The sequence below is a fragment of the Podarcis erhardii genome (assembly GCF_964252035.2).
Source record: "Podarcis erhardii genome assembly, chromosome: 4".
NCBI lineage: Eukaryota > Metazoa > Chordata > Lepidosauria > Squamata > Lacertidae > Podarcis > Podarcis erhardii.
The window spans coordinates 85,444,422-85,471,777 of NC_138508.1; the positions used below are offsets into that span (position 1 = coordinate 85,444,422).

The 27,356-nt window shown below is 43.7% G+C and overlaps 1 protein-coding gene and 1 long non-coding RNA gene across 4 annotated transcripts; one reads left to right on the top strand and one right to left on the bottom strand.

Moving 5' to 3' along the window:
* Nucleotides 1–204: 204 nt before the first annotated feature.
* On the bottom strand, nucleotides 205–1,243 carry LOC309339928. The gene is made up of 2 exons (XR_014155667.1): nucleotides 1,059–1,243; nucleotides 205–898 (listed from the first exon to the last, which is right to left on the bottom strand). It is a non-coding gene; the product is annotated as an uncharacterized lncRNA (long non-coding RNA).
* Nucleotides 1,244–1,306: 63 nt separating this feature from the next.
* Nucleotides 1,307–26,982, top strand: LOC309339756 (maestro heat-like repeat-containing protein family member 6). Of its 3 annotated transcripts, none has more exons than XM_081858125.1 (16): nucleotides 1,307–1,425; nucleotides 3,477–3,828; nucleotides 5,252–5,404; nucleotides 8,044–8,198; nucleotides 9,821–9,986; nucleotides 11,572–11,741; nucleotides 12,551–12,685; nucleotides 12,778–12,892; nucleotides 15,250–15,393; nucleotides 17,109–17,282; nucleotides 18,335–18,490; nucleotides 20,423–20,515; nucleotides 21,202–21,304; nucleotides 22,507–22,572; nucleotides 24,109–24,220; nucleotides 26,915–26,982. In XM_081858125.1, the coding sequence occupies exons 2-16, from the start codon at nucleotides 3,484–3,486 to the stop codon at nucleotides 26,925–26,927; spliced, it is 2,100 nt and encodes a 699-aa protein (XP_081714251.1). In that variant the 5' UTR covers nucleotides 1,307–1,425; nucleotides 3,477–3,483; the 3' UTR covers nucleotides 26,928–26,982. The 3 variants fall into 3 exon arrangements, with proteins under 3 accessions (XP_081714251.1, XP_081714250.1, XP_081714252.1); XM_081858124.1 differs by having other exon boundaries at nucleotides 1,308–1,425; nucleotides 17,106–17,282; XM_081858126.1 differs by lacking the exon at nucleotides 20,423–20,515 and having other exon boundaries at nucleotides 1,310–1,425; nucleotides 17,106–17,282.
* The last annotated feature ends 374 nt before the right edge of the window (nucleotides 26,983–27,356 follow it).

Here is a 27,356-nt window from a genome sequence, read left to right on the forward strand (position 1 = left end):
TATAGCAATATATGTTTATATAAGTGAATATTGGAATAGGAGGTGACAACAACTTGTGACCTGTCAGTGATCCACACCAGTAAAGCAGTAGCACAAAAGCATGCACAATCAGAACCAGGAATTTAAGCAAATAAAAAATGAATGCAATCAATAGTTGTGCAAACTAACTAGAACCAATTCTAGTGAAGGACCGCATAAAACTAATAATCATCAGAATGAACCTGTTTTAATGGTGTTTCTTCTCATTCCCAATGCTGCAGTACCAAGGATAAGTAGATAGGACACTGTAAATAATGAAACAATATAATGTTTTGTACCTAATACAGAGCTTTGTAAGAGAGAGGAATTATACCAGGGCTTATATCACAATTGACATGTTAATAATTCGTTGCTGCCTCGTCTCTTGTTGGAATAACAAGAGTAGGAATGTCCTTTCCAGTATTTATGAAGGCTGACAGGGAAGTGCTGCTCAGAAGCTCTTGATCGGTGTTGGCAGAAATGTGCAATTTCGTTTATTTTATTTTGCTGATGGAAGTTGACAGGAATTCAAGACTGTGGTTAGCCGCACTGTCTCATGCATTGATAATCACATACATTCAAAGGGGTGCCACAAAGTTCAGGTGTCGGCTAGCTCCTTTCCATTTAGCAGCCCTGGAAACCACCTGCAGATCAAAAGGAGGAGATGCATATCTTTCCTCTGTGGCCTCTGTGCAGAGATGAGATGCTTTTTGGGATGTGGTGGCAATCTGATCAAGTGTAGAAAGAAGAGCATTGTGATGGCCAGGACCACACCAAAGGTCGCTGTTATTATGATGTGTCTCTCTATGTGCACACATGTGTGTTTTTGACCCCACCCATCACTGGGTGAACGCTTGCCAAAACCATTCTAGTTTCTTCTCTGCAGTGAAAAAAGGAATTCAGAAGAAGAATTCTAGTCCTGCTAGTATGGCATAGTAGTTAAGAGTGTTGGATTAGGACCTAGGAGACCAGGAGTCAAATTCCCAGTCAGCCATGAAGCTCGCTGGGTGTCCTTAGGTTAGTCTCTCAGCCTAAATTACCTCACAGGGTTGTTGTGGGACTAAATGAGGGAGAGAACTGTATACGCCACTTTGAGCTCTTTGGAGAAAAGGTGGGATAGAAAAGCAATAATAAAAATACTTGGACTTTTGAGTTCCTGCATCTGAAAAAGGAAAACAAAACAAAACTGCCTGAGTTGGTAGCCCTGGTGATACCCTTGACAACCACTGGAACACTGGGCGCCCTTGGTGATGTTGTTACCGTGGTAGCCACAAAAGCTCTGACGCGATAAGATCCATTGTGAGCCGGGCCCTGGTGAGCACTGATCCTTTCATTGCTACATTCCAGTGAGGCAGAAACTGCTGCAGCAGAACGGGAAATATATGACTGGTTCCAACCATGCAGGTTGTAAGTAGATGGTTCCACGTGGTCTGTTGCTTCTCTGTGCCTCCATTAACTCACCAGAGACTTGCTGGTGCCAGACATAGCCACTGGTATTTGTCTTCTGCAACCAGCATTTTTAAAAAATTTGTTCTAACTGGTCTTCAGTCCTTCCAGAGATTTTGGCTGTCAAAACATTCCAGAAGTCTTTCTTGGCTTTTGCCATTGTGAATCTCAGCATGGGTTTTCATTGCGTTTAGTTTGATGGCTAAGTAATAAGAGCGCTTGTATTTTGTGTGTGTTGGAATTTGTTTCTTTGTACGCAGGATAAATCCCAATGGATTCTGTAGGCAACTGAAAATTCATGTCAATTGGAAGTGACCCTTCAGTTATGTCCTGGTGGGAAATGATTCTTTAAAACATACCTGGGTGCAGTTAGAATAAACTTCACCTTGTCTCAATTTGAGGTTTCAAAAGCACTATGAAATAAAACCCAGGAAGAAATGAAATCTGCTTTATATTTTAACTATCTAATCACCACTCCTATAGCGCATATACACCATACAGTGGTGCCCCGCAAGATGAATGCTTCGCAAGACGAAAAACCCGCCAGACGAAAGGGTTTTCCGTTTTGGAGGCGCTTCGCAAAACGAATTTCCTATGGGCTTGCTTCGCAAGACGAAAATGACTTGCGAGTTCCTGCGGGGTTTTCCCCCCCCCTTTTTCTAAGCCGCTAAGCCGCTTATCTGCTTATCCGCTAAGCCGCTAAGCCGCTAATAGCGCTAATCCGCTAAGCCGTCAATGGGCTTGCTTCGCAAGACGAAAAAACCGCTAGACGAAGAGAATCGCGGAACAGATTCTTTTCGTCTTGCGAAGCACCACTGTACATTTAAAGCATGTCCCCCTCCCCACAAATTGTGGGAACTGGAGTTTACCCTACACAGAGAGAGCGCTATAATTCCCAACACCCTTAGCAAACTATAGTTCCCAAGATTATTGGAGGGGGAGGAATGGTTCTTCATGCATGCAGCTCCAGACACTGTAGCAAACTTGTGTCTCTGATACTGAAAACAGCAACAACCCCATAAACCGTGTTTTTCTTTTTCTTTTGGTCTGGGTTTCTTGTGTGATCTTTGATTTTTGGTTGCTCTCTGGTGATATTAACTAGATGTATGTCTTAACAGCTAAAGAATTATATTTGTGATAAATCAAAATACATACAGGGAGCTGACAGAGAGAAGAGGAAGGGGCCTCTATGAGAGGCAGGTCAGAGTGGTTTTTCTCAGGGTGGGAGACAAGGAAAGAGAAGCTCTCCCAGGTGGGAGGATTAAACTCTATGTTTAAGATAAAATGGTGACCGAGGGCTACACAGATATATTTATAATTTTTTTATTTTATGAGGATCATATGAGGATTATTATCAATGTATCTTTCTTTTTCTCTTTGGTTTTTTCTGTTTGATATATTGTTTTTTATTATTATTTTTATTAGTTTGGATTTTATGGTATATTCGGTTGAAGACCTTTAATAAAAAAAAAGAATAAGGCTGCAATCTCATACACGCTTCCCTGGGAGAATTTAAGATATGTATAAAGTTTCACTGTGACAATAGTTTGTGTGTGAAAAATGTTGGAATGAAATTATATGGCCTTAGTAGAAGTGTTATAAGGAGTTAAGCATAAATATGTATTATAGTATTAATGGAAAATAAGGTTAAAATAAGTTAAGATATTTATATGACAGAAAATAGTGAAAGATGGAAAGGAATTGCTGAAACAATTAATAGAAGTGGAATACAAAAAGGGAGGTGAGAGGAAGTCGATGAAACAAGGGAATGAAAGATAAGGCATTGAAAAGGTATGATGTATGTTTTTAAATTGTTTTTGTTCTGTTTTGTTTAGTTTAATGCGTTAATGTTGTGTGGTGTATTGTTTGTATATTGTATTGTATTGTTTTTTCTTTCTTTTGTTTTTTCTTCTTTATTCTCCTTTTCTTTTTCTTCTTGTTTGTAAGGTTTAAAAGCAATAAATATTATTTTTTAAAAAAGTTTGTGTGTGTGTGTGTGTTTTTTCTTCTAGATCAACAATGGTTGTAAAAGAAAAGATTAAAAAGACCTATGGCCCACATGTTGGGATGAGCACGGCATATGCCAGCGAACCAGACTTTACCTGTGAAGATAAGGCTACACAAACCAACTTTGATAGCCCAAGAGATGGTATGACCCAGGAAAAGGCAACAAATCCATATACAGCCCAGATGTTTGTGCCGAGCAAGAAAAAATACTGTGTGCTGAAAACAGAAACACAAATTCAAGAGAAAGTCTCTGCTGCCAAGCCAGTGTCAGAGCCTGGGGACTTTCTCGTGAAGGAAAAAGAGAAGAAAGGTCATCATGTTATCTCGCCGCCGCCGGAAAACGAAAACCTTAATCAGGTACAATCACTCTATACGAATTGGTGGATTTCTCTTTCCAAGCTATCATCTCCTTTTGCACCAAGTCTTCACACATCATTGGCCACAACAATACAACACAGACCCGCTTAAAGCACAAGTCTATGTCTGTTTACTCTGATGTAGGTCCAATGGAGTTCAGTGAGACTTACTCTCAGGTAAGCAGTTATAGGTTTGTAGCCTTTATGGCTATTCTGTCAGACCACCGCTTCTGTGTTCACATTTTTGCATCCTCCTCAGGGGTGAAGAGGCTTCCCTCTTTACACTTCCTCCTGCAGCCTCCAAACTCTCGCTCTTTCCATGCCATAAACTTTTTTATGCATGAGATTAAAACACCCAGGTGCTTTCCTCACACGATATTGATGACACACCCTCTAATGCAGACATTTGTAAAGTGAACGAGCATTGTGCCAGTGTGAGTTTTATACACATTTGTATTACAAACCAGAGCCACTTTACACCACTTTTGTGAAAAGGCTCGCTCATTTGCAAATTTAGAAGTTATATCTTTACATCTCCCTCTTGTTATGGGAGAAGACCTCTGTTTCCACACACTTGCCTTGATGGTCTAGGCCAGTGTTTCCCAACCTTGGGCCTCCAGCTGTTTTTGGACTACAACTCCCATCATCCCTAGCTAGCAAGACCAGTGGTCAGGGATTATGGGAATTGTAGTTCAAAAACAGCTGGAGGCCCAAGGTTGGGAAACACTGGTCTAGGCCAGTGTTTCCCAAACTCCAGCTGTTTTCGGACTACAATTCCCATAATCCCTGACCACTGGTCCTGCTAGCTAGGGATGATGGGAGTTATAGTCCAAAAGCAGCTGGAGACCCAAGTTTGGGAAACACTGGTCTGGGTGATAGATAGCCTGTGGCCCGCCACATGTTACTGGGCACCAAGTACCAGCAGCCTCAGCCAGGGCAGCCAATGGGCAGGGATGATGGGAGCAACATCTGGAAGGCCAGAGGTTCCCTACCCCTGACCTAAGTCTTCTTTCTGCCTGGACATCTCATATAATCTTGGAAACCTTTCAGAGTATTTTTGTCCCTGCTTTACATTTGAATAATTGTGATGTTGGAATGTATGTTAGAAATCAGCTCATTTTGTTTTTTTCTTGCCTCTCCTCCAAGGAGCTCAAGGCAGCATATGTAGCTGTGCCCCTTTTTATCCTCACAAAACCTCTGAAAGATCACTGAGTTAGGCTGAGAGATAGTGACTGGCCCACATTCAACCCAGTGAATTTCATGGCAGAGTGAGGAGTTGGTTCTGGGTCTCCCTAGTCTGACTCGAGCACTCCAACCATTAAATCCAACTTCTCCAGTTCAGCAATACTTTTAGCTTGTCTATTGTGGGTGGATACCTTTGCCGATGTATCCCCCACAACTGCCTCTTCTCTGTTTTGTTTCAGATACCTGAAAGACCTGATGCAGAGTCCACCGTGACGGGTCAGATACTTTTAGCCATTGCTAGCCTGAGGGACACAGAAAAAAATAGCATCCAGGCAGCTTCAGCTATGCTAAATTCAATCTTGAAAAAAGAGAGGAACAAACTGAGGGGAAAGGTAAAAAAAGAGAGAGATGCTTATGGGTTTCAGAAAATTGAGGTGGTTGTGCCTTGTGGGTTCTAGCAATGAATTCTAGAGACAGACAAAAGTACTGAAGCAACTAGTTGTTTGTATGCCAGCTTATTTGGTTGCCTGCTTGCATTCTTCTGATCCATGAAAGGGATCTGCTAGCCCAGTTATAGGTTTAGCCTGTCAGGTAGTTTTTTCCCAAGAGCAGTGTTGTGACAGCCACCTCAGTTCTCTCCCCCTTGCTACCTGCCCTTTAGGTGTTTTGCTGCTCCACACGTGCACTTTCCAGACAAACGAGAGCCACAGCTTCACTCACTCAGCTCCATTTTCTTGGATGTTCATTGGCTCTTTTTGCATCCCCGTTTCCTGACCTGAGAACTGCATCACAGCCAGGAATTTTTGGGGCTCCACAAGAGCAGCAGTACCTCCAGGGATGGTTTAACCATTAGGCAAACTGCACACCTGCTTAAGGCAGTGAAATGTTAGGGGTGGCAAAATTAGAAGGACGTACACGCAAACGCAAGAGGCAAGGAGAACTTCAGCTGGGTATGAGAGGCAGAGAAAATCCAGTTAGTGATCTGCCGGATCATCTCTAGCAATCAGTGGGGTGACAGATGTCACAGGCGGATTGCCCTCGCTCGCATCCACGAGCTAGTCCGGATAACTATTACTAATTGATTAATCCCTTTGGGTTTTGCTCAGTAAACTCCTTCCTCGCCTCGCCAGGGCTTGCAGATGGGTTTCAGACCGGGGAACTCCCAGCCCTCCCTGGAGAAGGCAAAGTTTGAACCTGAGATTGTCTGCAATACTGTACTGAGCTATGGTATAGAGAGGGAATTGAAAATAATAATAATATAATAATAAAATAATTTATTATTTATACCCCGCCCATCCGGCTGAGTCTCCCCAGCCAGTCTGGGCGGCTCCCAATCAGATGTTAAAAACAGTACAGCATTAAATATTAAAAACTTCCCTGAACAGGGCTGCCTTCAGATGTCTTTTAATGATAGGCTAACTGCTTATTTCCTTCACATCTGAAGGGAGGGTGTTCCACAGGGTAGGCGCCACTACCAAGAAGGCCCTCTGTCTGGTTCCCTGTAACCTCACTTCTCTCAATGAGGGAACTGCCAGAAGGCCCTCAGTGCTGGATCTCAGTGTCCGGACTGAACGATGGGGGTGGAGACGCTCCTTCAGGTCTACAGGACCGAGGCTGTTTAGGACTTTAAAGGTCATTTAAAGGTTATTCACGCTGCAAGGTGACCATGCTAAGTGATCAATGACATCAGTATTGCACCTGCTATATCCTGGCATTGCCACACTGATGAGCATAACAGGAATTAACCTTTTGTAACACTATTCAGCCCTGCCTATACCTGTCCAGTGGGCAGAGACTGGAACAGCCCTCAGTGGTCAGTGTAGTTAAAATTGAGCTGTTGGGCCAATGGTTTGATTCAGTATAAGTCAGCTTCCTTTGTTCCTATACCAAAACAAAGACAGGATGAGCTATCTGTAGTTCTCTAGAAGCAAAGCAACTGCGCTGCTGTATCTGATCAGTCTGCTTGTTAGGAACATCCATATGTAGGTCAGATTCCAGCAAATTAAATCAAACTCTGAATTGCTGGCAGGTATCTAGTTGGTTGACACTTGAACAAAATGACTGAATGCAAATACAGTAAAGTGTATACACTGTGCTATTTTTCTAGAAAAGGAGGTGCTGGAGCTCAGCCACCTTTTTCTCCCAAAAATCACCTGACAGGGATGGCACATCATACTGCTTCCATGCATTTTTTAATCAAAAGTTTTCCATGGCTGTGGCAAGCGCTGCACTTTCTAACTGCTCTGAGCAACTAGAAATGTTTTTTAAGAAGGAAAAAAGAGAGAGAAGAGGAGGAGACGTTCAGGGAAGCCCTCAGGCTACCTTGAAAGTTGTTTATCGGTGATAAATGCATTTTTAAAGCATGCAGAATATTTAAAGGATTTTGCCAAACAAATCCGCACAGAATGGAATGGACATGTCAGTCCACTCATATGCAAGGAACATGAACATTAAGAGCATTTTGTCCATCCCTAGTAAAGGATAGTGGGCCTCTCTTATCTCTGTCTAGCAAGCCCTCTCTGCTGTATATGCATGCATATATATACATATATATATCGGTGAAGCTTTCTAAGCTATGAGAGTTCATATTACTGTACGCACTTCCCCAATTCTGAATTCAACCCAATCACTATCTGTAATGCCTGTTTCAAAAACTCTCAGCTGATTCAGTCACTTCAAGTCAGCCTAGAAGCAATCATGTTTAGACATGTTCTAAACATCCAAATTATTCTCAGGTCAGAGCAGTATCTAAACAGCAAGGGTCTACTGGTTGGAGGGGCTGCATATATAACCATTGTAGTGCAGTGATGCAATTTGTTGAGTTCATTCTAACCTCTTTATGACAAGAGCACGGCCGTTTACCCAAGCTGCTATCTTTTCTGTCGCACTGCAAGCCATTTTCACCTGGACACTAAGAAGTGCTACAAACATTCATATATGAGGACCAAAAATGTAAAAGCAAATAAAATGCAAAAGCAACAGAAACTGTGAAAGAATCATCAGTGTAAACCCTTGTTTTGTTTTATCCCAGGTGCCAGAAATCATTGATATTATTTATTTCCACCTGCGAGCTATCCAGGAACCTAGTGCAAGAGAAGTTGCCATAGGGGCTGTGTGCCTCCTGGCTGAAAAACACACAGAAGAAACTGTTTCAAGCCTTCTGAAACTCTCATTGCTTTGTGACAGGTGAGGAACTGAGTTGTCGTCCATGATTCCCTGTGAAGTAAGTTAGGCTTTGACTTGCCCAAGGCCACCAGGTGAGTTTCATGGCTGAGTGGGAATTTGAACCCAAGTCTCCCAGGTTCTGCGCTCCAACTGCCATGCCACACAGGGAAATAACATTGATTCACCTGTGTGAGTTCCTCTGGTTGCCTCTGATGGAAAAATCTGTGGGCTAAACTGGCAACGATATCACTCACTCTACCTACTCAAATATTCAGAACTTATACCAGAATATTGTAGGTGACCTTTGTCACTTCTTGAACCAATGTAAATATTCTTGGTGATTCAATTACACTGAGCTAGCAAAAGGTCTGAACAGCTGTCTTGAGACAGCACCTAAAGTGTGTGACGATAGTCACCAATTATCCCAAGGTGACAGCATTCACTTCATTTTATTCCTGTGAACAATGAGTTAAAATCTAAGGGTAAACCAAGGAATATCATAAGATGCTGCCTTACAGCAAGTCAGAATATTTATCCAACTAGCTCAGTATTGTGTACACTGGGGGCAAGGAACCTTTGTCTCATGAGCAGCCATCTTGCGAGCTGTATTCCAGTGGTGTGTTGGGACAGAGCAGTTCCAGCTGGTGACATTTTGCAGTTTTTAGGCAAGTGTCTAAAAAAACAACATATCAATTATTCTCTGCATATCCATGGACAGGATAAGAAATTCCATGTAACGGACCAAGCATCCTTTTCATTCAAAACTGACTCCATAGCTCTTATTTAGAAATTATACCACACCACATGAAAAATGCATTTTTGAATTTGTTTATTGTTTATACCTGCACATGCATTTCCAAAAAAACCTAATCATACCAAAAAAACCAACCAACATTTAAAATGTGAGGAAAAGATGCTTGCTGGTTTCCCACAAGCATCTGGTGGGCCACTGTGAGAACAGTATGGAGGACTAGATGGGCCATTGGACTGATAGCCAGCAGGGCTCTCTCTTCTTACATTGTCTGTTCTGGGGGTCATTGCTAGACTCAGGTCTTTTTATTTTAGCTGGAGCTCACCAGAACTCAGTTCCGGCACCTCTCAGGTGGGCTCCATTGCCATTCTAAAAGAAGGAGGTGTTCATGGTGAGTTCCGGCACCTCTTTTTCATAACATTGGCTAGACTGATGAAAATATCAAATCCTATAAAATGCTTTTAGCCCTCTTGTAGTAAACAAACAATTATTATTTGCAGCAAACATGCTTTCAGTTCTTTTGGGCTCCTTTATCCATCTTAATTCATGTACAGTGGTACCTCGGGTTACAAACTCTGCTAACCTGGAAGTCGTACCTCAGTTTGAGAACTTTGGCCCAGGATGAGAATGGAAATTGTGCACCAGTGGCAGTGGGAGGCTCCATTAGTGAAAGCACGCCTCAGGTTAAGAATAGTTTCAGGTTAAGAAGGGACCTCTGGAACAAATTAAGTTCGTAACCCGAGGTACCACTCTATATACATATAACTCCACTTTAAACAACACTAGAAATGTAAGAGAGATTGAGATCAGCAGTGGTGTGTGTGTGTGTGTGTAGGTGTAGGTGTAGGTGTAGGTGTAGACACTGACATAAATTTGTTTGTTTTAATTTTAGGCATATCACTCAAATCTGGGAAGCCTTGGGCCAAGCTAAACAACCTGTAAGACTCCAGGTTCTTGCCAAGCTTCTCGAAGTGCTGAAAAGGAAACCTTGCCTTAGTAGCGAACGCCTGGGATCAGATGGAAAGTTCACAGACAACTCCTCCCTTCTACCTCTAGCCGTGAGAAAAATATGCTATTCCTTTACCTCCTATTGTAACAAGCTGTGCTGTGCTAGGGATCTAGAAAGATGCACAACAACTTGGAGGCCACCACCCAATAGAGCAAAGTTTGGGAACTGTTTTTGGACAACAGTACTCATCATCCGTGACCACTGGTCCTGCTAGCTAGGGATGATGGGATTTGTAGTCCAAAAAAACCCTGAAGACCCAAGTTTGGGAAACCCTGAAATAGAGAGTGCAGAAAACATGGCAGGCCCTGTTATTGGGCAGAGTGAGGTGGTTTCCTCAGGCAGCTGATCCTGGGAGTGCAGGTGGAGCAGACCATCCTGGCTATATCTTCTGAGCCCACCTCTCTTCTTTTTAGTCCTCCTGGGGCCCGCACTCTGGTGGTGAGGATGCTTTCTTGTTCTTGGCATAGACTGGTTGCCTTCCCCCCAGCACATCACCAACAGTGCCATTGGGAGAGGCCTCTTCCCTGACTGAGTGAGTGAACAAGCAAACAAGCAAGCAGAGAGGCAACCAGCCCAGGCCATGTACTCTGGAAGGAGTTGGACATGTGCATAAGTTGCTCGGCTCATGCCCTGCTGCAAACAGGTGTTAAGCACAGGAGCAAATGAAGTGTTGGAGGGTAGAACTCTGTATGTCACAAGGCCTGCCCTGTTTCACCTCCCATGCTAGCCGGCTGCCCTTCTGTGCTATGGCAGATTCTCTCTCATTCCCAGTCTTTAAGTAACGTTCAATCGAAGGGTGCCATCTAATCATTCATTTCAAGCAATAGAATGTTCTGGAACCTGAGGAACTAGGCCAAGATATGACCAGGCTCGTGCTTTCACATTTTCTGCAGTGGCTCCCCATTTGTGGAATGCTCTCCCCACGAAAGTTCAGCTGGCGCCTTTAGGCAGCAGGCGAAAATATTGCTCTTCAACCAGGCTGATTAACACCCTATAACATTTTTAATGTGCTTGAGGGAGGGCTGTTATTGGTTTGTGTGTGTGTTTTGGTTCTTGTTTTTATTATGTATTTTGCTTTTTAAGCTTGTATTTTGATGTTGTGAACTACCTACGATCTACAGAAGGGTGATATACAAATTTAATTAATTAATAGTATTCTGATGCCCCAGTGCTGGACCATCTCTATGCTTGGATATGCAATCTGGCAATATTGCTTACCTAGTTCGTAAATGGACCAGTTACAGAAGATGTCGGGCTTTATGGGGAGAGGGGACAAAACTGGGAAGGGAACAAAAAGGACATGAAAAATATTCTACCTTGCTTGTCTGCAGGTTTTGCTAGAATCTCTCATTGTAGCCATACAACAGGGGTGGCCAACGAGTCCTCAGAGGTTGTTAGACTCCAGCTCCCATCAGCCCCAGCCAATGGGGCCAATGGTGTGAGATGATGGGAGTTGTAGTCCTACAACATCTAGAAGGTGCTACCTCTGCCCATAAAGTACCCCTAACTCACAGTCTTAGGGTAAGACTGAGTGATCCGAGAACAAACATAAGGAGTGATATCTGCCTGTGGGAGAACAACCAAACTTCCTAGAATTAAGGTCTGTTGTTGTTGTTTTTTAAATTCTGTTTCAGGCAACAAAGGCCCTATGCATAATATTTAGGGATAAAAAGTGCAAAATCCCTATGAACAGCTATTACGTATCTGTGATCATCTTCCTAGTTATTCAGCTGCACTACTTGATGAACTGTACAGATTCCGAACCTGGACAGGAGGACATAATCAGAACATCAAACTACATAAGGTAACAGGCAGCTAATGGAGTACTACTAACCATGTAAATATCAGTGTCTGATAAGAACATAATTCTCTCTTCTTTGGCTTGTAAGGAAAGGCTCTGGAGGTCTTACTCTTTCCTGCACTGCAGCAGGGGAGCTATTCTCATTAAAATGTCTTAGCAGAAAAAGGCTTTCTAATCTGAAAAAGATTGTCCATTCCAAAATGGCTTTACTGAGAAATTTATTTTGCTTTATCAGTAAAGTCCCATTGGCTTTTATGTGGTTAGGATATTGCCTGCTATGCAGAGGTAAGAGTCAGTTGCTTTGCCCAATTTTGTTTCCGCTCCACCCGCGTTGTCTCTGCCTCTGACCAGTTCACTATTTCATGCCCTCATCAAAGCAAGGGAACAATGAGCAAGATTCCATGAGCATTCATGGGATTACGATGCCCGGGACCATACCTTCCCAAAATGTACACAAATATTTTCATCAAAATAAAAATTCAAAAAGAAATTTCATCATCATCATCATCATCATCATCATATAAATAATAATTAATAATAATAATATGCATGCTATGTTCCTTTCCAAACTCAGCTTGTTCTAATGAACTGAGCTGTCTACACCACTTCCTTCCTTATTGTTTCAGGTTCCAATTACAGTAATAATGCATTTCATAACCTTCAAGATGCAAGCTCATAGTAAACCAAACCACAATCATTTATAAAGGATTTAATAATGTCATCTAACAAAACTCATGAAGGGGTGTGTGTGCCATAGGGCTCTAAGTAAGGTAATTTTCCCTGTCATATGCTTTTTCTTTCCCTGAATTCAGCTGCGCCATGGATGCTTTAAAGGCCTTGGTGAAAAGGCAGAAGGCTCCTCAGGCGTGTTTTACAAGTCTAACAGGAAGCTGGGACCTTTTGGCTTCACCAGAGAACTACCTCGAAGGAGTTCTCCTTCTGGCCAGGCAAGTAGTGGAGGACCTGAATTTGAGGCTATTGTGTTCTTCAGTGTGCCTTCTGCATATTCAAAAATAAAATATTGTTTATATCCTTACAGAGCCCTTGTCAAACATCATCATGGGCTTGACTATGCGGTATTTACCAAGGTGATTCCTCTTCTCCATCATGGGGATGACCAGCAGAAGCTGACGGCAATGGCCTTTTTCACTGCAGTATGTCTATTTTCTTGCTTGAGTAGCATCTTGAGAAATATGACATTACATAGCCATTGAGTATAAGTGTGGTACTAGCAGAACACAAAACTGTAAATGTGTTTGTGTTTGCATCCCTTTTTTTGCCTTCAGACACCATGAGGAACAGGCAATGGTTAAGAGGAAACATTTCATTGCTGTACCAACAGATATAGTACTTTATATCTACTGACAAACCTCCTAGCTCTTAAATTTTTTCACCCCTCCACTACACAGCCTATGTCAACGTTGCTTGGAAGCTTTTGGCAGGCCAAGCACAAAAAGCTGCAGAGAGTATATGTGAATGTATTTCTATATATGCATGTGCTTATATTTGCATAAATGCTTATGAGCTACTTAGAGTAATAGAATTGTAGAGTTGGAAGGGACCACCGAGGGTCATCTAGTCCAACCACCTGCAACACAGGAATCTTTTGCCCAATGTGGGGTTCCAACCCATGACCTTGAGATTAAACGTCTCCATAGTTGTGAGGAATATGACTAAGGCCACTGTTGGCATGCAGCCCTTGGGAGGTTGGAGAGACCCTCAGGACAAAAAAGGCTCCCTGGCATACACTGAGTGGCAGTGGCTTGAGGTTTCAGAGAGGAGATCTCTCACAGCCTTGCCTGGAGATGCCAGGATTGAACCTTGGGCGTTTTGCATGGAAATCAGATGCTTTCTAGTCACTGAGCTAGAAGCCCTTCCCCAGTCACTTAGGAATGGAAAACAAATGTTAGGTTGGGCCCTTGTATATTCACTCAGTTCCAGCCTGTCTTTATGGCAGGGTTTCTGTACACATTCTTCTCCCCCTCTCTCTCTCTGCCACTGTGTGAGTGTCTGGAGGCGGTTGGAGGATGGATGGCGGCTAACAGATTGAGGTTGAATCCTGACAAGACAGAAGTACTGTTTTTGGGGGACAGGGGGCAGACTGGTGTGGAGGATTCCCTGGTCCTGAATGGGGTAACTGTGCCCCTGAAGGACCAGGTGCGCAGCCTGGGAGTCATTCTGGACTCACAGCTGTCCATGGAGGCACAAGTCAATTCTGTGTCCAGCGCAGCTGTTTATCAGCTCCATCTGGTACGCAGGCTGAGACCCTACCTGCCCACAGACTGTCTCACAAAGTGGTGCATGCTCTGGTTATCTCTCACTTGGACTACTGCAATGCACTCTATGTGGGGCTACCTTTGAAGGTGACCCGGAAACTACAACTAATCCAGAATGCGGCAGCTAGACTGGTGACTGGGAGTGGCCACCGAGACCATATAACACCGGTCTTGAAAGACCTACATTGGCTCCCAGTACGTTTCCGAGCACAATTCAAAGTGTTGGTGCTGACCCTTAAAGCCCTAAACGGCCTCGGTCCAGTATACTTGAAGGAGCGTCTCCACCTCCATCGTTCTGCCCAGACACTGAGGTCCAGCGCTGAGGGCCTTCTGGCGTTTCCCTTGCTATGAGAAGCCAAGTTACAGGAAACCAGGCAGAGGGCCTTCTCGGTAGTGGCACCTGCCCTGTGGAACACCCTCCCACCAGATGTCAAAGAAGAAGAAGAAGAAGAAGAAGAAGAAGAAGAAGAAGAAGAAGAAGAAGAGGAGGAGGAGGAGTTTGGATTTGATATCCTGCCTTTCACTCCCCTTCAGGAGTCTCAAAGCGGCTAACATTCTCCTTTCCCTTCCTCCCCCACAACACTCTGTGAGGTGAGTGGGGCTGAGAGACTTCAAAGAAGTGTGACTGGCCCAGGAGCGGAGACGCGAACCCGGTTCCCCAGATTACAAGACTACCGCTCTTAACCACTACACCACACTACCAAACTTTTAGAAGACATCTGAAGGCAGCCCTGTTTAGGGAAGCTTTTAATGTTTAATAGGTTATTGTATTTTAGTGTTCTGTTGAAGCCGCCCAGAGTGGCTGGGGAAACCCAGCCAGATGGGCGGGGTATAAATAATAAATTATTATTATATATTATTATAGTATAATGTAAATAATTTCTGGTGCATTGCATAAGTATGCGGTGAAAAACAACTCAAAAAGTACAGCTAACACATCCTGCCAACAGAATTTGTAGCCAGCAGATGTTAGAGATGTCTGAAACAGACCATGACTGCAACACAAAAAGCAAAGCAATACTATTCCACCCAGATCCTACCACTTTACCAATATCTTTTTCATATAAAAAAATAACAGTCTTTGGGCTTGAGAGGAAATCCTTATCCATTAACTGAAACACCGACAACAGCTGAGAGTGACTCCAGTATTTTATCATTACCTTTCGATAGCTGGCAACGTATAGGGAAAGTTCTCTGAATTTCCTGCCACATATTTACTGCTTTGTGTTGTTCAGCTTCTCTCGTCTGAATCCACCTACACGGTGCTACAAAAACATTACATCCTGGGCCTGTTGAAGAACTGGCAGGCTGATTCATGCCCAACCTACCGCTGGCTCAGTCTCCATGGAATGGGCAATGTGGCGCGTCACCTGCAAAACGTGAGTGATTTCATTTTTGTGGTATCTGAAGAAGTGTGCATGCACACGAAAGCTCATACCTAGAACTAACTTAGTTGGTCTTTAAGGTGCTACTGGAAGGAATTTTTTTATTCATTTTTTGTTGTTGCTGTTGCTTAAAGGAAACTCTAGCTGAGTGGAGTTGTTGAACTGGTGCTCTGTACTGAAGCAAAACATGCTATACTGAAACAAGAAGTTGGGCGGAGTATCTTTAAGGAACTGATCCAGGGGCAGAGCTCCAGAACCTGTGTCAGATGCCAGGGCCCAGGCATGGGAATATGTGAATAATAAGGACATGTGCAGAATACCTTTTCTCACCACTTAATAATCACAGCTAGATGTGAACGTGGCGAGACTATGACAGAAGTGGGATAAATAGATTATAGTTTCAACTGAGTGAGTGCTCAGGGGCAAGAACTATTGGGCAGTATTCAACAAATGTGTCCCATCTATGTGCCCCACTTAGGGTAATGGAGAGTCTTTCCCCCACTCCCAATTCATAACAATATGAAGGGAAAATAGGGGCCTTGAAGTTAACCTAGGACAGCAAACCAACAGATACCCTGGTCACTGGGCACAGACTTACTCCCAATGGTGAGAAGTGTATAGTAATAATTTCTAAATGTGCATCTATAGTTATAAATTAGCATATGTACATTTTATGCAAATCTGTGTCATGGAGCGATACATTTCCTGGTTATGTGGCAGTATGCGACCACCAAAACAATGCTTTGCATTACAGTAAATGAGAAATGGGGGGAGAGGGGGTTGTGAACACGGTACTTGTTCTCAGTCCAATAAATCTGGTTTGCTGGACTGAGATTATTACTTCTTAATTGGGCTTATGTCTGCATCCTTGATATGTTTCAATAGCATCAATGAATGAAACAGCTGTGGTACATAAATGGGCATCTGTTTCCTGAGTTTGGAAATGGTTAAATAATTTGTCACACTGGAGATTCCTGGTGGTAAATGCTGTAGTGGAGGGGCTAGTGAACTTGGGCCAACCATCGTCTGAGCCTAGCTTACCTCACAGGGTCTAGCCTACATCACAGGGCCTCACCCAGAGAGCTTCAGCTCACCCTGAGCTCAAGCTCTCTGGCAGAGGATGTTATCACCCCCTGCTCTGTTAAGTTTCCCTGCTACTCCTCTGCTTCTAAAGCACCAGAGAATGTGTTCAGGTTTTATGTATGAAAGCCCTGCATTGGGGGAACAGTTTCTAGGCTAGTAGGTATGACTGCCAGGTGAGGCTTAAGCCTCACACCTTTCATCTTAGGAATGGAGTGAAGCATATCTGCAGCTAGTGATATTGCTGACCAGGCTCAGATACAGTTTTGTGCAACTCTGAACATTTGGGTTCCTTTCCTTCATGGATGAGACCGAGATCCAGTGGAGGATCCCACTAGTGGAATGGAGGGGAGGCTATTTCTCCTGATTCCTTTCTTCCCGCTTAAATCATCTCTCATATTCTGGTAGGTCCCCCAACCCTCCAGAGCAGATTTTTGGGAGGGCACAAAGTTCTCCAGGGAGGAAGAGTATGGGAAGTGTTCCCCCACTCCTTTCCACTGGTGGGAGTATCATGTGTGCACAACTCTGGTCAGGGGACAACAGCAAGACTAAACTAAGGATCCCAGTCACATAATGTGAAATTGCTACTGTAGTCTAACAGTAAAAGGATTTCGGTGTCCTTTCAGAAGAAAGAGCTCTCCAACCTGCTTCTGGGTATACTTCCAAGTTTTAGCGACACTGATGAGAAGGTGATTTTGACAGCTATGGAGGTCACAAACAAGATCGTAACACTCCACAAAAACAATATAAACATGAACATATTTGTGAAGATCGTCAAACAGCTTCAGCCTTTCTTGGCGGACGTAAGTTTCAGAAGAATTGTTCATCTATGTGAGGCGGGCTTTTCCAGGTGGAAAGGGAGAAAAAGAGGAGCCAGAACTCACCATGAACGCCTCCCTTGTTCTCTTATAATGGCAATGGCGCCCACCTGAGAAGGGCCAGAACTGAGTTTTGACGAGATTAGGCTGAAAAAAAGCCCTGGATATGTCTCCTGTATGCTCTTTTCAAGTGGCAGTGGCTGCAGCCATTGAGGATGTCTTCCCCAAGTGCCCCCTCCAAAAAAACCAAAAACCCTGGAGCCGGCAGTGAACAATTATGTTTAGGATTGCAGTCTTAAACATATTTGGGTCATGGTGCATTTATTTGGGAGGGGGAGGTGCACAGATCTTAGAAAAATACCTGCAGTTCATTCTCCAGACACGGAATCAGCCCATGGTATCTAAGGCTTAAAATGTAAGCCAGGTTGTTCTTTCTCACAACTCGGATTGAAGCTGGTTTGAGGGAAATGCATCAAAAGGCAATGTTTCACAAGAAACAACAGGATAGATAGGTAAAGGTAAAGGGACCCCTGACCATTAGGTCCAGTCGTGACCGACTCTGGGGTTGCGGTGCTCATCTCACTTTATTGGCCGAGGGAGCTGGCATACAGCTTCCGGGTCATGTGGCCAGCATGACTGAGCCGCTTCTGGCGAACCAGAGCAGCACACAGAAACACTGTTTACCTTCCCGCTGGAGGTATCTACTTGTACTTTGACGTGCTTTTGAACTGCTAGGTTGGCAGGAGCAGGGACCGAGCAACGGGAGCTCACCCAGTCGCAGGGATTTGAACAGCCAACCTTCTGATCAGCAAGTCCTAGGCTCTGTGGTTTAACCCAGAGCGCCACCCGCGTCCCGTAGCAGGATAGATACAGGATAGATAACAGGGATTGTGGCTAACATTGTGCAAACACCTCTTCTGAAACCAGTGGTGAGAGTGCCCCAGATGTAGTGTAAACAGGAGTATCTATCTACAGAGCCTCAAAGTCTCTCAGGAAGGTTATCAAGTCAATTTTTTCCCTTTCTCTTTCATTCCCAGGGGAGACCCAAAATAACCTGTGCGGCAAACAGGCTGTTTCAAGACATGATTAAGAACCTGGACGTGAAAGAAAAAGCCGCTTTGCAGGACCAGGTTCTCAACAGTATTGTCACTTTGCTACTGAACCTCCAAGATCCACATCTGACTGCGGCTAAGGTAAATGATATTGTGCCTTTTTGCAAAGCCTGATAAGGATGGCCTGAGGGTGACGTCAACCAAGTTATTTCTGGTTGGCCTCTGGTTGGGATGTTGTGCATTTACTTGGCAGTGCTGGCAAAAGCAAGAGGCACCCATAACAGACCTTTCAATCAGTGCTGGGCAGCTGGAAACAACCAGTTAAATTTCTAGGCTGAGGGAAATTTAAATGGAAGCTCACAGGCCTAGGAAGCATCAGCAGTGCAGCCTGCTAAAGTGCCGGAACCCTAGAAGCTGCCCAAAGATGCCACATGATGGCACCAGTTCTGGTGAGGCCAACGGGGGGCTTCTCAGTGCACCCAGTGTCAATGGCCACAGGTGAACAGTGCAGCTCTGTAGTCCAAGGCTTGAAGGGCCTCTACTGGCAAGATGCATTGCTCATGTTTCCAAAAGCAGAAAGTTGCTTGAACAGCAGAAGAGCAATCCTCTGCTTTGCACCTATTTATCTTTGCATGGATTTGTTCTAATGATTTATTGCACTTGCTCACCGCTTTTATAATTGAAGTATCCAGAATAGTGTGCGACTTTAAAATACAAATACCGACAGTTCAGTTTTTGAGGCTGACCAATAAAATAACAAAGTCCGAATAAATGCAGTGCTAAAAATATAATTACTTTGGATCAGAAGACAAGGCAGCACCTGCATATTTTGTTGCAGTGGCAGAATACTGCTAGGGATAAAGGTGATATTTGAGAACAGGCCAGTTGAGGGCTGGATTGGTATAGTGGCTCCAAGAATGTGGAGTTGCCAGTCCTGAGTTCAAATCTCACCTTAGCCGTGACATTCTTGGGCCGCTTAAGCAAACTACAGTCTCCTAATTTCAGCCCCTATTCCCTGTCTGGAATATAATGTGATATCAATAATGTTGACCAACCTTCCAGGACTCATGATATTACAAGTGAAAGCAATGGTGGCTGGTGCCCATTTCAACCAGTGGGGTAGAAGGCAGGGAGACCAACTATAGTTGGAGCCAGAGCCAGCCCCCGAATTGGTTTTAAGAAAGAAGGTAGGCAGGTGCTGACTCAAAGCAGATTGGGGTTGGTGTTACAGTGGTCCATTCACACTAACGGCCCAGCCTCTACTGAGTGAATCATGCTTTGAAGACATAGCTCAGTCCCCGAGGAAGCAATTCCTAAAAGCTTGGGAAATAGGTGGTGTGAAGAATTCCTATGAGGAAATTATTAACTGGTAGACCTCCAAGGACCAAACTGGAAGCACAGACAGAATAGCTGCTGATATACACCTCATTCTTCTTTTTTCAGTATACTGCGCTTAAATTAATTGGATGCAGATTTTTCAAGAACAACAATTTGAAATCAACAGATATGAATTCATTAATGAATAAGGAGCAGAACATTCCGGAATTGTTAGAACCAAACTGGGGATGGGTGAAAACTTGGGCTTGTTGATGGGTTTTCCAAACTTGGGTTTCCAGCTGCTTTTGGACTACAACTCCCATCATCCCTAGCTAGCAGGAGCAGTGGTCAGGGATGGTGGGAATTGTAGTCCGAAAACAGCAGGAGACCCAAGTTTGGGAAATACTGGTTTAGAAGAAATCATGACATTCAAAAGCCATAATGATATATTAAGGTTTCTTTATACATTGGGTTTCGGTGGCTTTCATCATTATTTCATTTAGCTCTGCACTCAAGAGAGCTAGAAACTTCCTTCTCTAAATAAAAGTTCTGATCCTAATAACAATTCTTAAAAGATTCAGCAAACTACACAAAAGGGCTTAACAGGAAGCAGATTGCACACAATTTCTTTAGATGATTGAGGCAATTGCATTTGGCCCTTCTATAATTTATTTGGCTTTATTCGACTTTTTTTTCCAAATAATCTCTTTTTTTCACTAATTCTGGGGAAGGCTTCTTGTCTCTCTTGTTTTACAGAGTCGTAGAGACAGCTTAAAAGAGTGCAAAGTCTTCTTGGGATGGACTGCAAATGACAACCAGGACTCTTGGAGCATGATTTGCAAGCACCTTGTGAGGCCCTTTGTGCACACTGGGATCTTTTCAATATTATCCGTAGACTTCATATCTGTTGATTTCAAATGAACCAGTGAAAGTGTGTGTGGCAGAGTAACAGGCTTCCTTCAGGCACACTGAAGGAATGTATATGCCCCTACCATATGTATTTTGATAATCCCTGGCCAATCCTGCGGAAATGTTGCATTAGAACAGTTTCCCAAACTTGGGTCTCCGGCTGTTTTTGGACTACAACTCCCATCATCCCTGACCACTGGTCCTGCTAGCTAGGGATGATGGGAGTTGTAGTCCAACGACAGCTAGGGACCCGAGTTTGGGGAACTCTGCATTAAAATACCCCCAAAACAAGAAAACCTGATGCATGTCGTCCAACAATCACATAGCCGTTACTGGATTTTCCCCCCAAGGAAGGTGATTCCATAATTTTGGCCTCCATGCATTGGATTTTACTTGCACAGGGTGTGCTTGAATGTGCCATTCCCACGTGGATGGTCAGGGATGCTAGAGGCAGGGACAGCAGTCCATGTGATAGGCTGGATCCTGGAGGGGGAGCAGTATTGGCCAATCCGGCCACATGCCTCTACAAGTTTCACTTCTGTTTCTAAAAGATCCATTCTTAACTGGCAAATATACCCTGTCTATGCAGCCATTACGGTGTGTTTATCAAAGTGTTCATTTTCTAGGTTAAGGAACATCCAGGGAAACTACGGAACTTTCTGGACCAGGCGCAAGACTATACTCAAAGCCCACAAATGTATACAAGAAATGCAGCCACCATGTTTATAGGTATATAAACAGAATGCTTTCATCTTTATTTGCCATCCCAGTTCTGTCACAGTTCGTAAGACTATTCTGCTTAGGAGGAGAAACTTATTTGAATTCTTATCTACTGAGAAGTAAATCCCCACTCAGTTCAGTGGGGATTTACTCCCAGGAAAATGTGTATAGGATTGCAGGCTCGATTTACAGTTCTGTGCACATTTACCTAGGAAGTCCCACTCAATTTAATGTGCCTTGCTTACTTCCAAGTAAACTCATGCAGAATTTCACTGTTATCTGGGCCTGCATTCATAAGCAACTTAATAAAACACGACAGGCATGTGGTCTGTCTCTGCCTGGTGTTCATTTTTCTCCCTTTAGGTCAGTGGCTTGTCAAATGGTGTTTCCAAGAAGCCATGAAATTCATTGAAAGCTTATCAGGGGCAGAGAAGCTTCTCTGAGGAGGGAGCCTGACCATCATCCCCAATCTTCCCCTGCAATGTATACTTGTAGGGAAAGTGCTAGGAATGCAGGACGTCCTCTCATTTCAGTTGGCCAATAGCAAGCCAGACCAGCCTGGCTGATGCTCTGTGTAAACCGCTGCAAACAAACAGATGTTTTTTGACAGAAAAATCTATGCAGAAAAGGTTTCCTGAGGGTAATTCTGAAAGCTTCTCCTCTAGACTTTCCCACGAGGAAATCTTACTTTCTACCGCTGTGATGCCTAGGAATCTGTTCCTAGCCCCAGATTTTCAGTGGTGAGACCCAAACTCTGAAACTCCATACACCACAGATATGCCTGTCTAGTCTCTACATTGAATGATTATAAAGATGTTCATATTCTGCGAGGCATTCAGTGATGGCAGTTGTCCTGGGGTGTTGTGAGTGGGTGTTTAACCTATGCATGGCTTTTATCATTCTGTTCTTTTCTTAACCAGATTGATTTTTGTGTATGTGCATGTTTATATACTCTTCTGTTTCGTTTTGTTTATATTTCTGCTGTTGATTTTAATGCTATTTTTTGAGAGAGCCACCTTAAGGGATCAACTGACCTGTGTGGCAGATATTTTAAAAACCAATGAAAGCAATATAGTTTGGGCTCTATCTGCAGATAGTAGTCTGTGTTATTGAAGAAGTTGGTGGCAAATGCTACCCTTCGTCTACAGAGATATAACTGAAAGTAAAGTAAATAGCCCTTTTTATTTACACTGAGTATGGCGTATCTCTAGATTCTATCTTGGAGCACTTAGATTCCAGTCCTCTACAAAAGTCAGAAGTGGACTTCCTGAGGCAAGGTAAATATCATAATATCATCCAATAGTAAGATGTCTGCATTTTCTTGTATTGCTACTGGATTCAGCTGCTTATTGCTGTCTGCACTAATAACAGAAATAAAATATGCATACCTGTAGAGGAAACTGTATCTGTACCATTTCTGTACATCTTTCTTGCTGTTTTTGTCATTCATGAATAGAAAAATAGATAGATAGATAGATAGATAGATAGATAGATAGATAGATAGATAGATAGCAAGCACACACCTATTTCCTTGTAGGGACTAGCGAATCTCTCCTTTTTCCCAATCTTAAATTCAGTTCTCCCTATTTCCACATCGCTTTGAAAATTTTCCTTTAAAAGAACATTTTCTTATGAAAATCCATCAGCAAATTTAGTATGAATTTCTCCTAATATTCACTTTTCTGCAAAGCGCATTGTCTCCAGTAGAATGTATATTCGTAATTTCCACTAAAATGTGCATTTTGTGCATACTTCACCTTGGAATATGCATTTTTGCACACCTGGCTAGAGGGGTGCAATGCAAAATTCAGAGACATGCAGATTTCCAATGACAAGCTCTGTTTAGGTTTGCATAGTGTTTTGGAACATGCAAATTAGGTAGGTTTTCCTTTAAAGATGCAAACCTGCCTATAAATGCAAACTGAACTGGATTTTCATATCTTCCCCACCCCTGCCTCCTGGTCAAGGTCATACACTCTCTTTCATATCAGAGAGTTTGCGGGACTTGTTTAGTATATTTAGATCAGGGAGGCATACATACATTCTCCAAGGTTTTATCCTCCAAACAACCCTTTGAGACAGGTTAGATTGAGAAATAGTGATTAGTCGAAAGCTACCAAGGGGGCTTCATGGCTGAGTGGAGATTTGAACACTGCGACTCTTCCAGGGGGCTTGTCTAGCGAGCATTCATCCTGATTTGTTTTCACAGAGTGCGTACAGAGGTTATGCAATGTCTGCTGTTTACTAAGTATTCATTCTGATTTGTTTGCACAAAAGTTGAGCACCACAACAAGCGATTTGGTATCCTACACTTTCTAGCACATATTTTCCTATCACTTCCTTTTCCTGAACAAAGTTTGGCGTTGTGGGGGTGGGTGCAAGAGTGCAAAATCCACTTCAATTGTGCAACCGGAAATGACCGGTATATAATTGTATCCCACCCACAAAACAGTGACAATCTGGAAGCTTCTCCTGGCTCCTAGCCTCTAACCCTCTAATCACTACAACCCACCAGCTCTCTTGTGTCTCTTCATTCATTGCAAAATTAATTTCGCCGCTTTTCATTCCCACCTTTGTCATGAAAAGCTTTCACAGATGCACAAACAAAACAATCCCTCTCACTCGCTCATGTGTATGACATACACTGTTTAGCATTACAGTATCTCTTCTTTCTCTACTCCACGGTATGCTAAGGCATAGAATGCTTCTTTGTTAACCCAGCCATGCCCAAAGCAGCTGGTATATTTGACAGGGAGAAGAACTGGGTCATTCCCATGTCAAGTCGTTGATCTGCCCTTTCCTCTTTGTCTCAGCTTTCAGCTCTTTCCCATCAGAAGCACAGCGCCCTGTCCCGGTTGTTCCAGAACCAGAAAAAGTACGCAGGTACTGCGCAGACCTGTTCAGATGTTCCCGCTATTTCCCAAGGTACGTTTTCTTTCAGGTTGTACGGTGAAAATTAAGCGTTAATAGATTTTTAAAAAGCTACCATGATTACAGGACAAGAATGAAAACAAGAGGGCTAAATATTCCGGAGCAGTGGGGGTGAAAATAAGCTGCAGAGCATTTTTTTGCTACTAAGGATGACTGTTTACATGGTGGCGATGTCTTTTCACACATCCACCCTGTTTATATAGAAGAGCATAACATGCCTTAAGAAGAGCCCTCCTGAATTAGGCCAACATCTCGCCCAGCATCCTATTCTCAAAAGTCACATCCACACCATACATTTAATGAACATGGCGTCCCCCAAAGAATCCTGAGAACTGTCATTTGTTCAAGGTGCTGGGAATCATAGCTTTGTGAGGGGTAAACTACAGTTCCCTGTTGTCTTTGTCCATGGAGTTTTCTTGGCAGGGATACTGGAGTGGCTTGCCGGTTCCTGCTCCAGGTGGATCATGTTTGGTCAAAACTCTCCACTATGACCTGTCCATCTTGGGTGGCCCTGCACAGCAGAGCTCATAACTTCTCTGAGTTATTCAAGCCCCTTCGCCACGGCAAGGCAGTGATCCAAGAAGGGGACCATAAAGAAGGCTGATCGCCAAAGAATTGATGCTTTTGAATTATGGTGCTGGAGGAGACTCTTGAGAGTCCTGTGGACTGCAAGAAGATCAAACCTAGCCATTCTGGAGGAAACCAGCCCTGAGTGCTCACTGGAAGGACAGATCCTGAAGCTGAGGCTTCAATACTTTCGCCACCTCATGAGAAGAGAAGACTCCCTGGAAAAGACCCTGATGTTGAGAAAGATGGAGGGCACAAGGAGAAGGGAACGACAGAGGATGAGATGGTTGGACAGTGTTCTCGAGGCTACCAACATGTGTTTGACCAAGCTATGGGAGGAGGTGGAGGAAAGGGGTGCCTGGCGTGCTCTGGTCCATGGGGTCATGAAGAGTCGGACACGATTAAACGACTAAACAACAACAACAAAACTACAGTTCCCAGTATTATTTCAGGGGAGACTTGTGCTTTAGACGTTCCTCTAATGTTTGGTGTGGGTGTGACCTCAGTGGTCAAACAGATGCCTATAGGAAGTCCACAAGCAGGACCTGGGTGCAACACCACTCTTTGCCACCTGCAATTTCCACCAACTGGTATTCAGTGGCATACAGTCCCCTGGCAGCAGTGGCCTACAGACCCCTAAATGTCCCTCTGGCGCCTCCTTTCCAAAGCCCGGGAAGTTTCTGCCCAGCTTGGGGAGGGAGGCACGATGCTCTCAACAGGGTCCAAGAGTCCTCCCACCACCTTCCTAAAGCCCGCCTGGCTTTGGGAAGGAGGCAGGAGGGCTCCGGCATCCTTTCAGAGGCTTGGTGCCTCTTTCCCAAAGCCCGGGAAGCTTCTGCCCAGCTTAGGGAGGAAGGCGTGGTGCTCACACACGCGATGTCGGGAAATCGTGATGTCAAGTGTGCACCGTCCTGTCCCTCCATCCTCCTTGCAAGCTGGCGGCTCTAGCCCTAACTGTTCCCCTACGAAAAAATTAACTGCACCCTACAGTGTGGCAGTGAAGGAACTAGTAACCCATGGCTAGTAACCCATAATAGTCTCAGCCTCTGTGAATTTCTCTAATCCTCTTTCAAAGCCATTCAAGTTTGTGGCCATCCCTACCTTTGCCTTTGAATCATGGTGGGATTTTGGTTTGTTCCTGTTCTTGTTTTTTATGTCTTTTATATTGCAATTTTATGTTGTGAACCGCCCTGAGATCTACAGATGAAGGGCAGGTATACAAATTTAATAAATAATAATAATGATACCTCTTATGGTAGCAGATTCCACAATTTAACTATGTGCTGTATAAGGAAGTACTCTTCTTGGCTATCCCGAAAGGTGAGGTAGCATCTGTCCTGCAGCCAGGGGGGATGCATAAAAAAGCACACTGATCCCAAAAACCTCCCCGCCCCATGCCTTATTTCCCCCAAGATGAGAAGCAGGAACGTGGAAAAGTGACTGGCAGACCCAATTATTGTATTGCAACATATAGGAGGAGAAGAGTTCTGTGCACTCCTTTTAGTAGGAAAATAAGCAGGACTGGTCCACTAAGGTGAAGTAAGCAGGACTGATCTAAGACAAAGTATGAAAGGCTCTCAATGCCTCATCCCATCATGTTGTACCTAAGGCCATCCATACTATTTTGGTATATGTGGCAAAAAAATTCCACAAATGTCTATCCTTGCCCCCAGCAGTAAAAATATGAGATGATAAATATCTACTCCCATTTAATGACATCCCAAATCAGCACAAACTCCTCACTCTGCCTCATGGTAGACTCTTGTCAGCCCCCATCCCACATTAAATGGGGCAGACACATATAACCTCCCCTGCCCCCGTGTCAAGACTAGTAGTTTTATTTTGTTTTGTCATTATGCACTTTGGTCTCACACAGGCATGGCCAGACTTGGCCCTGCAGCTGTTTTGGGACTACAATTCTCATCATCCCTGACCACTGGTCCTGTTAGCTAGGGATGATGGGAGTTGTAATCCCAAAACAGGTGGAGGGCCAAGTTTGGCCATGCCTATCTCAGAGAATCCCACCTGGACCAATAGTTATGAGATTGAAAGGTGTGTACTGCATCACCTACTGAAATGTTAATGATGATTCCTTTTCTTGCTGACCTTTCTGCTTTACAGATCTTGTATTTGACGCCTGTATCTGAAGTTAATATCCATCTGAATAAAGAGCACTGTATGAAATTTCACAGTGAAGGCTTATTGTGGCGTTCCTCTCTGAGGTTAGGTAGTTTTTGCTGCTAGAATTGGATAGGAAAGTAGCTTTCTTAAGGAGAGGTGGATCATTTGATGTCCTTCCTTTGGCATTATCTTAATGTCAATGCAGAGCGTCTTCTAGGCAGTAATCAAAACCCTCCTTAAGATGGAAGTGTATGAAACCTCCTTCCAGCAGCTTGCTTGCTGCCCACAGCTGCCTGCACTCCCATTGATTCAAGTATCTGCTCATTCAGTTCAAAAATATGAAGCAGCCATTACTAGGAATGTTTAAGGGGCAACATAATAGGCTTAACAAAATGTGGCAGGGAGAGTGAGAGAGAGAGAGAGCTCACAACTGAGTTTTGCA

Bases quoted from the DNA above. Each gene is read 5' to 3' on its own strand.
- LOC309339756 (XM_081858124.1), top strand. From the start codon at position 3,484: ATGGTTGTAAAAGAAAAGATTAAAAAGACCTATGGCCCACATGTTGGG. The intron at 11,742-12,550 runs GTAACAGGCAGC...CCCTGAATTCAG, and splicing joins AGAACATCAAACTACATAAG to CTGCGCCATGGATGCTTTAA. The intron at 12,686-12,777 runs GCAAGTAGTGGA...ATATCCTTACAG, and splicing joins GGAGTTCTCCTTCTGGCCAG to AGCCCTTGTCAAACATCATC.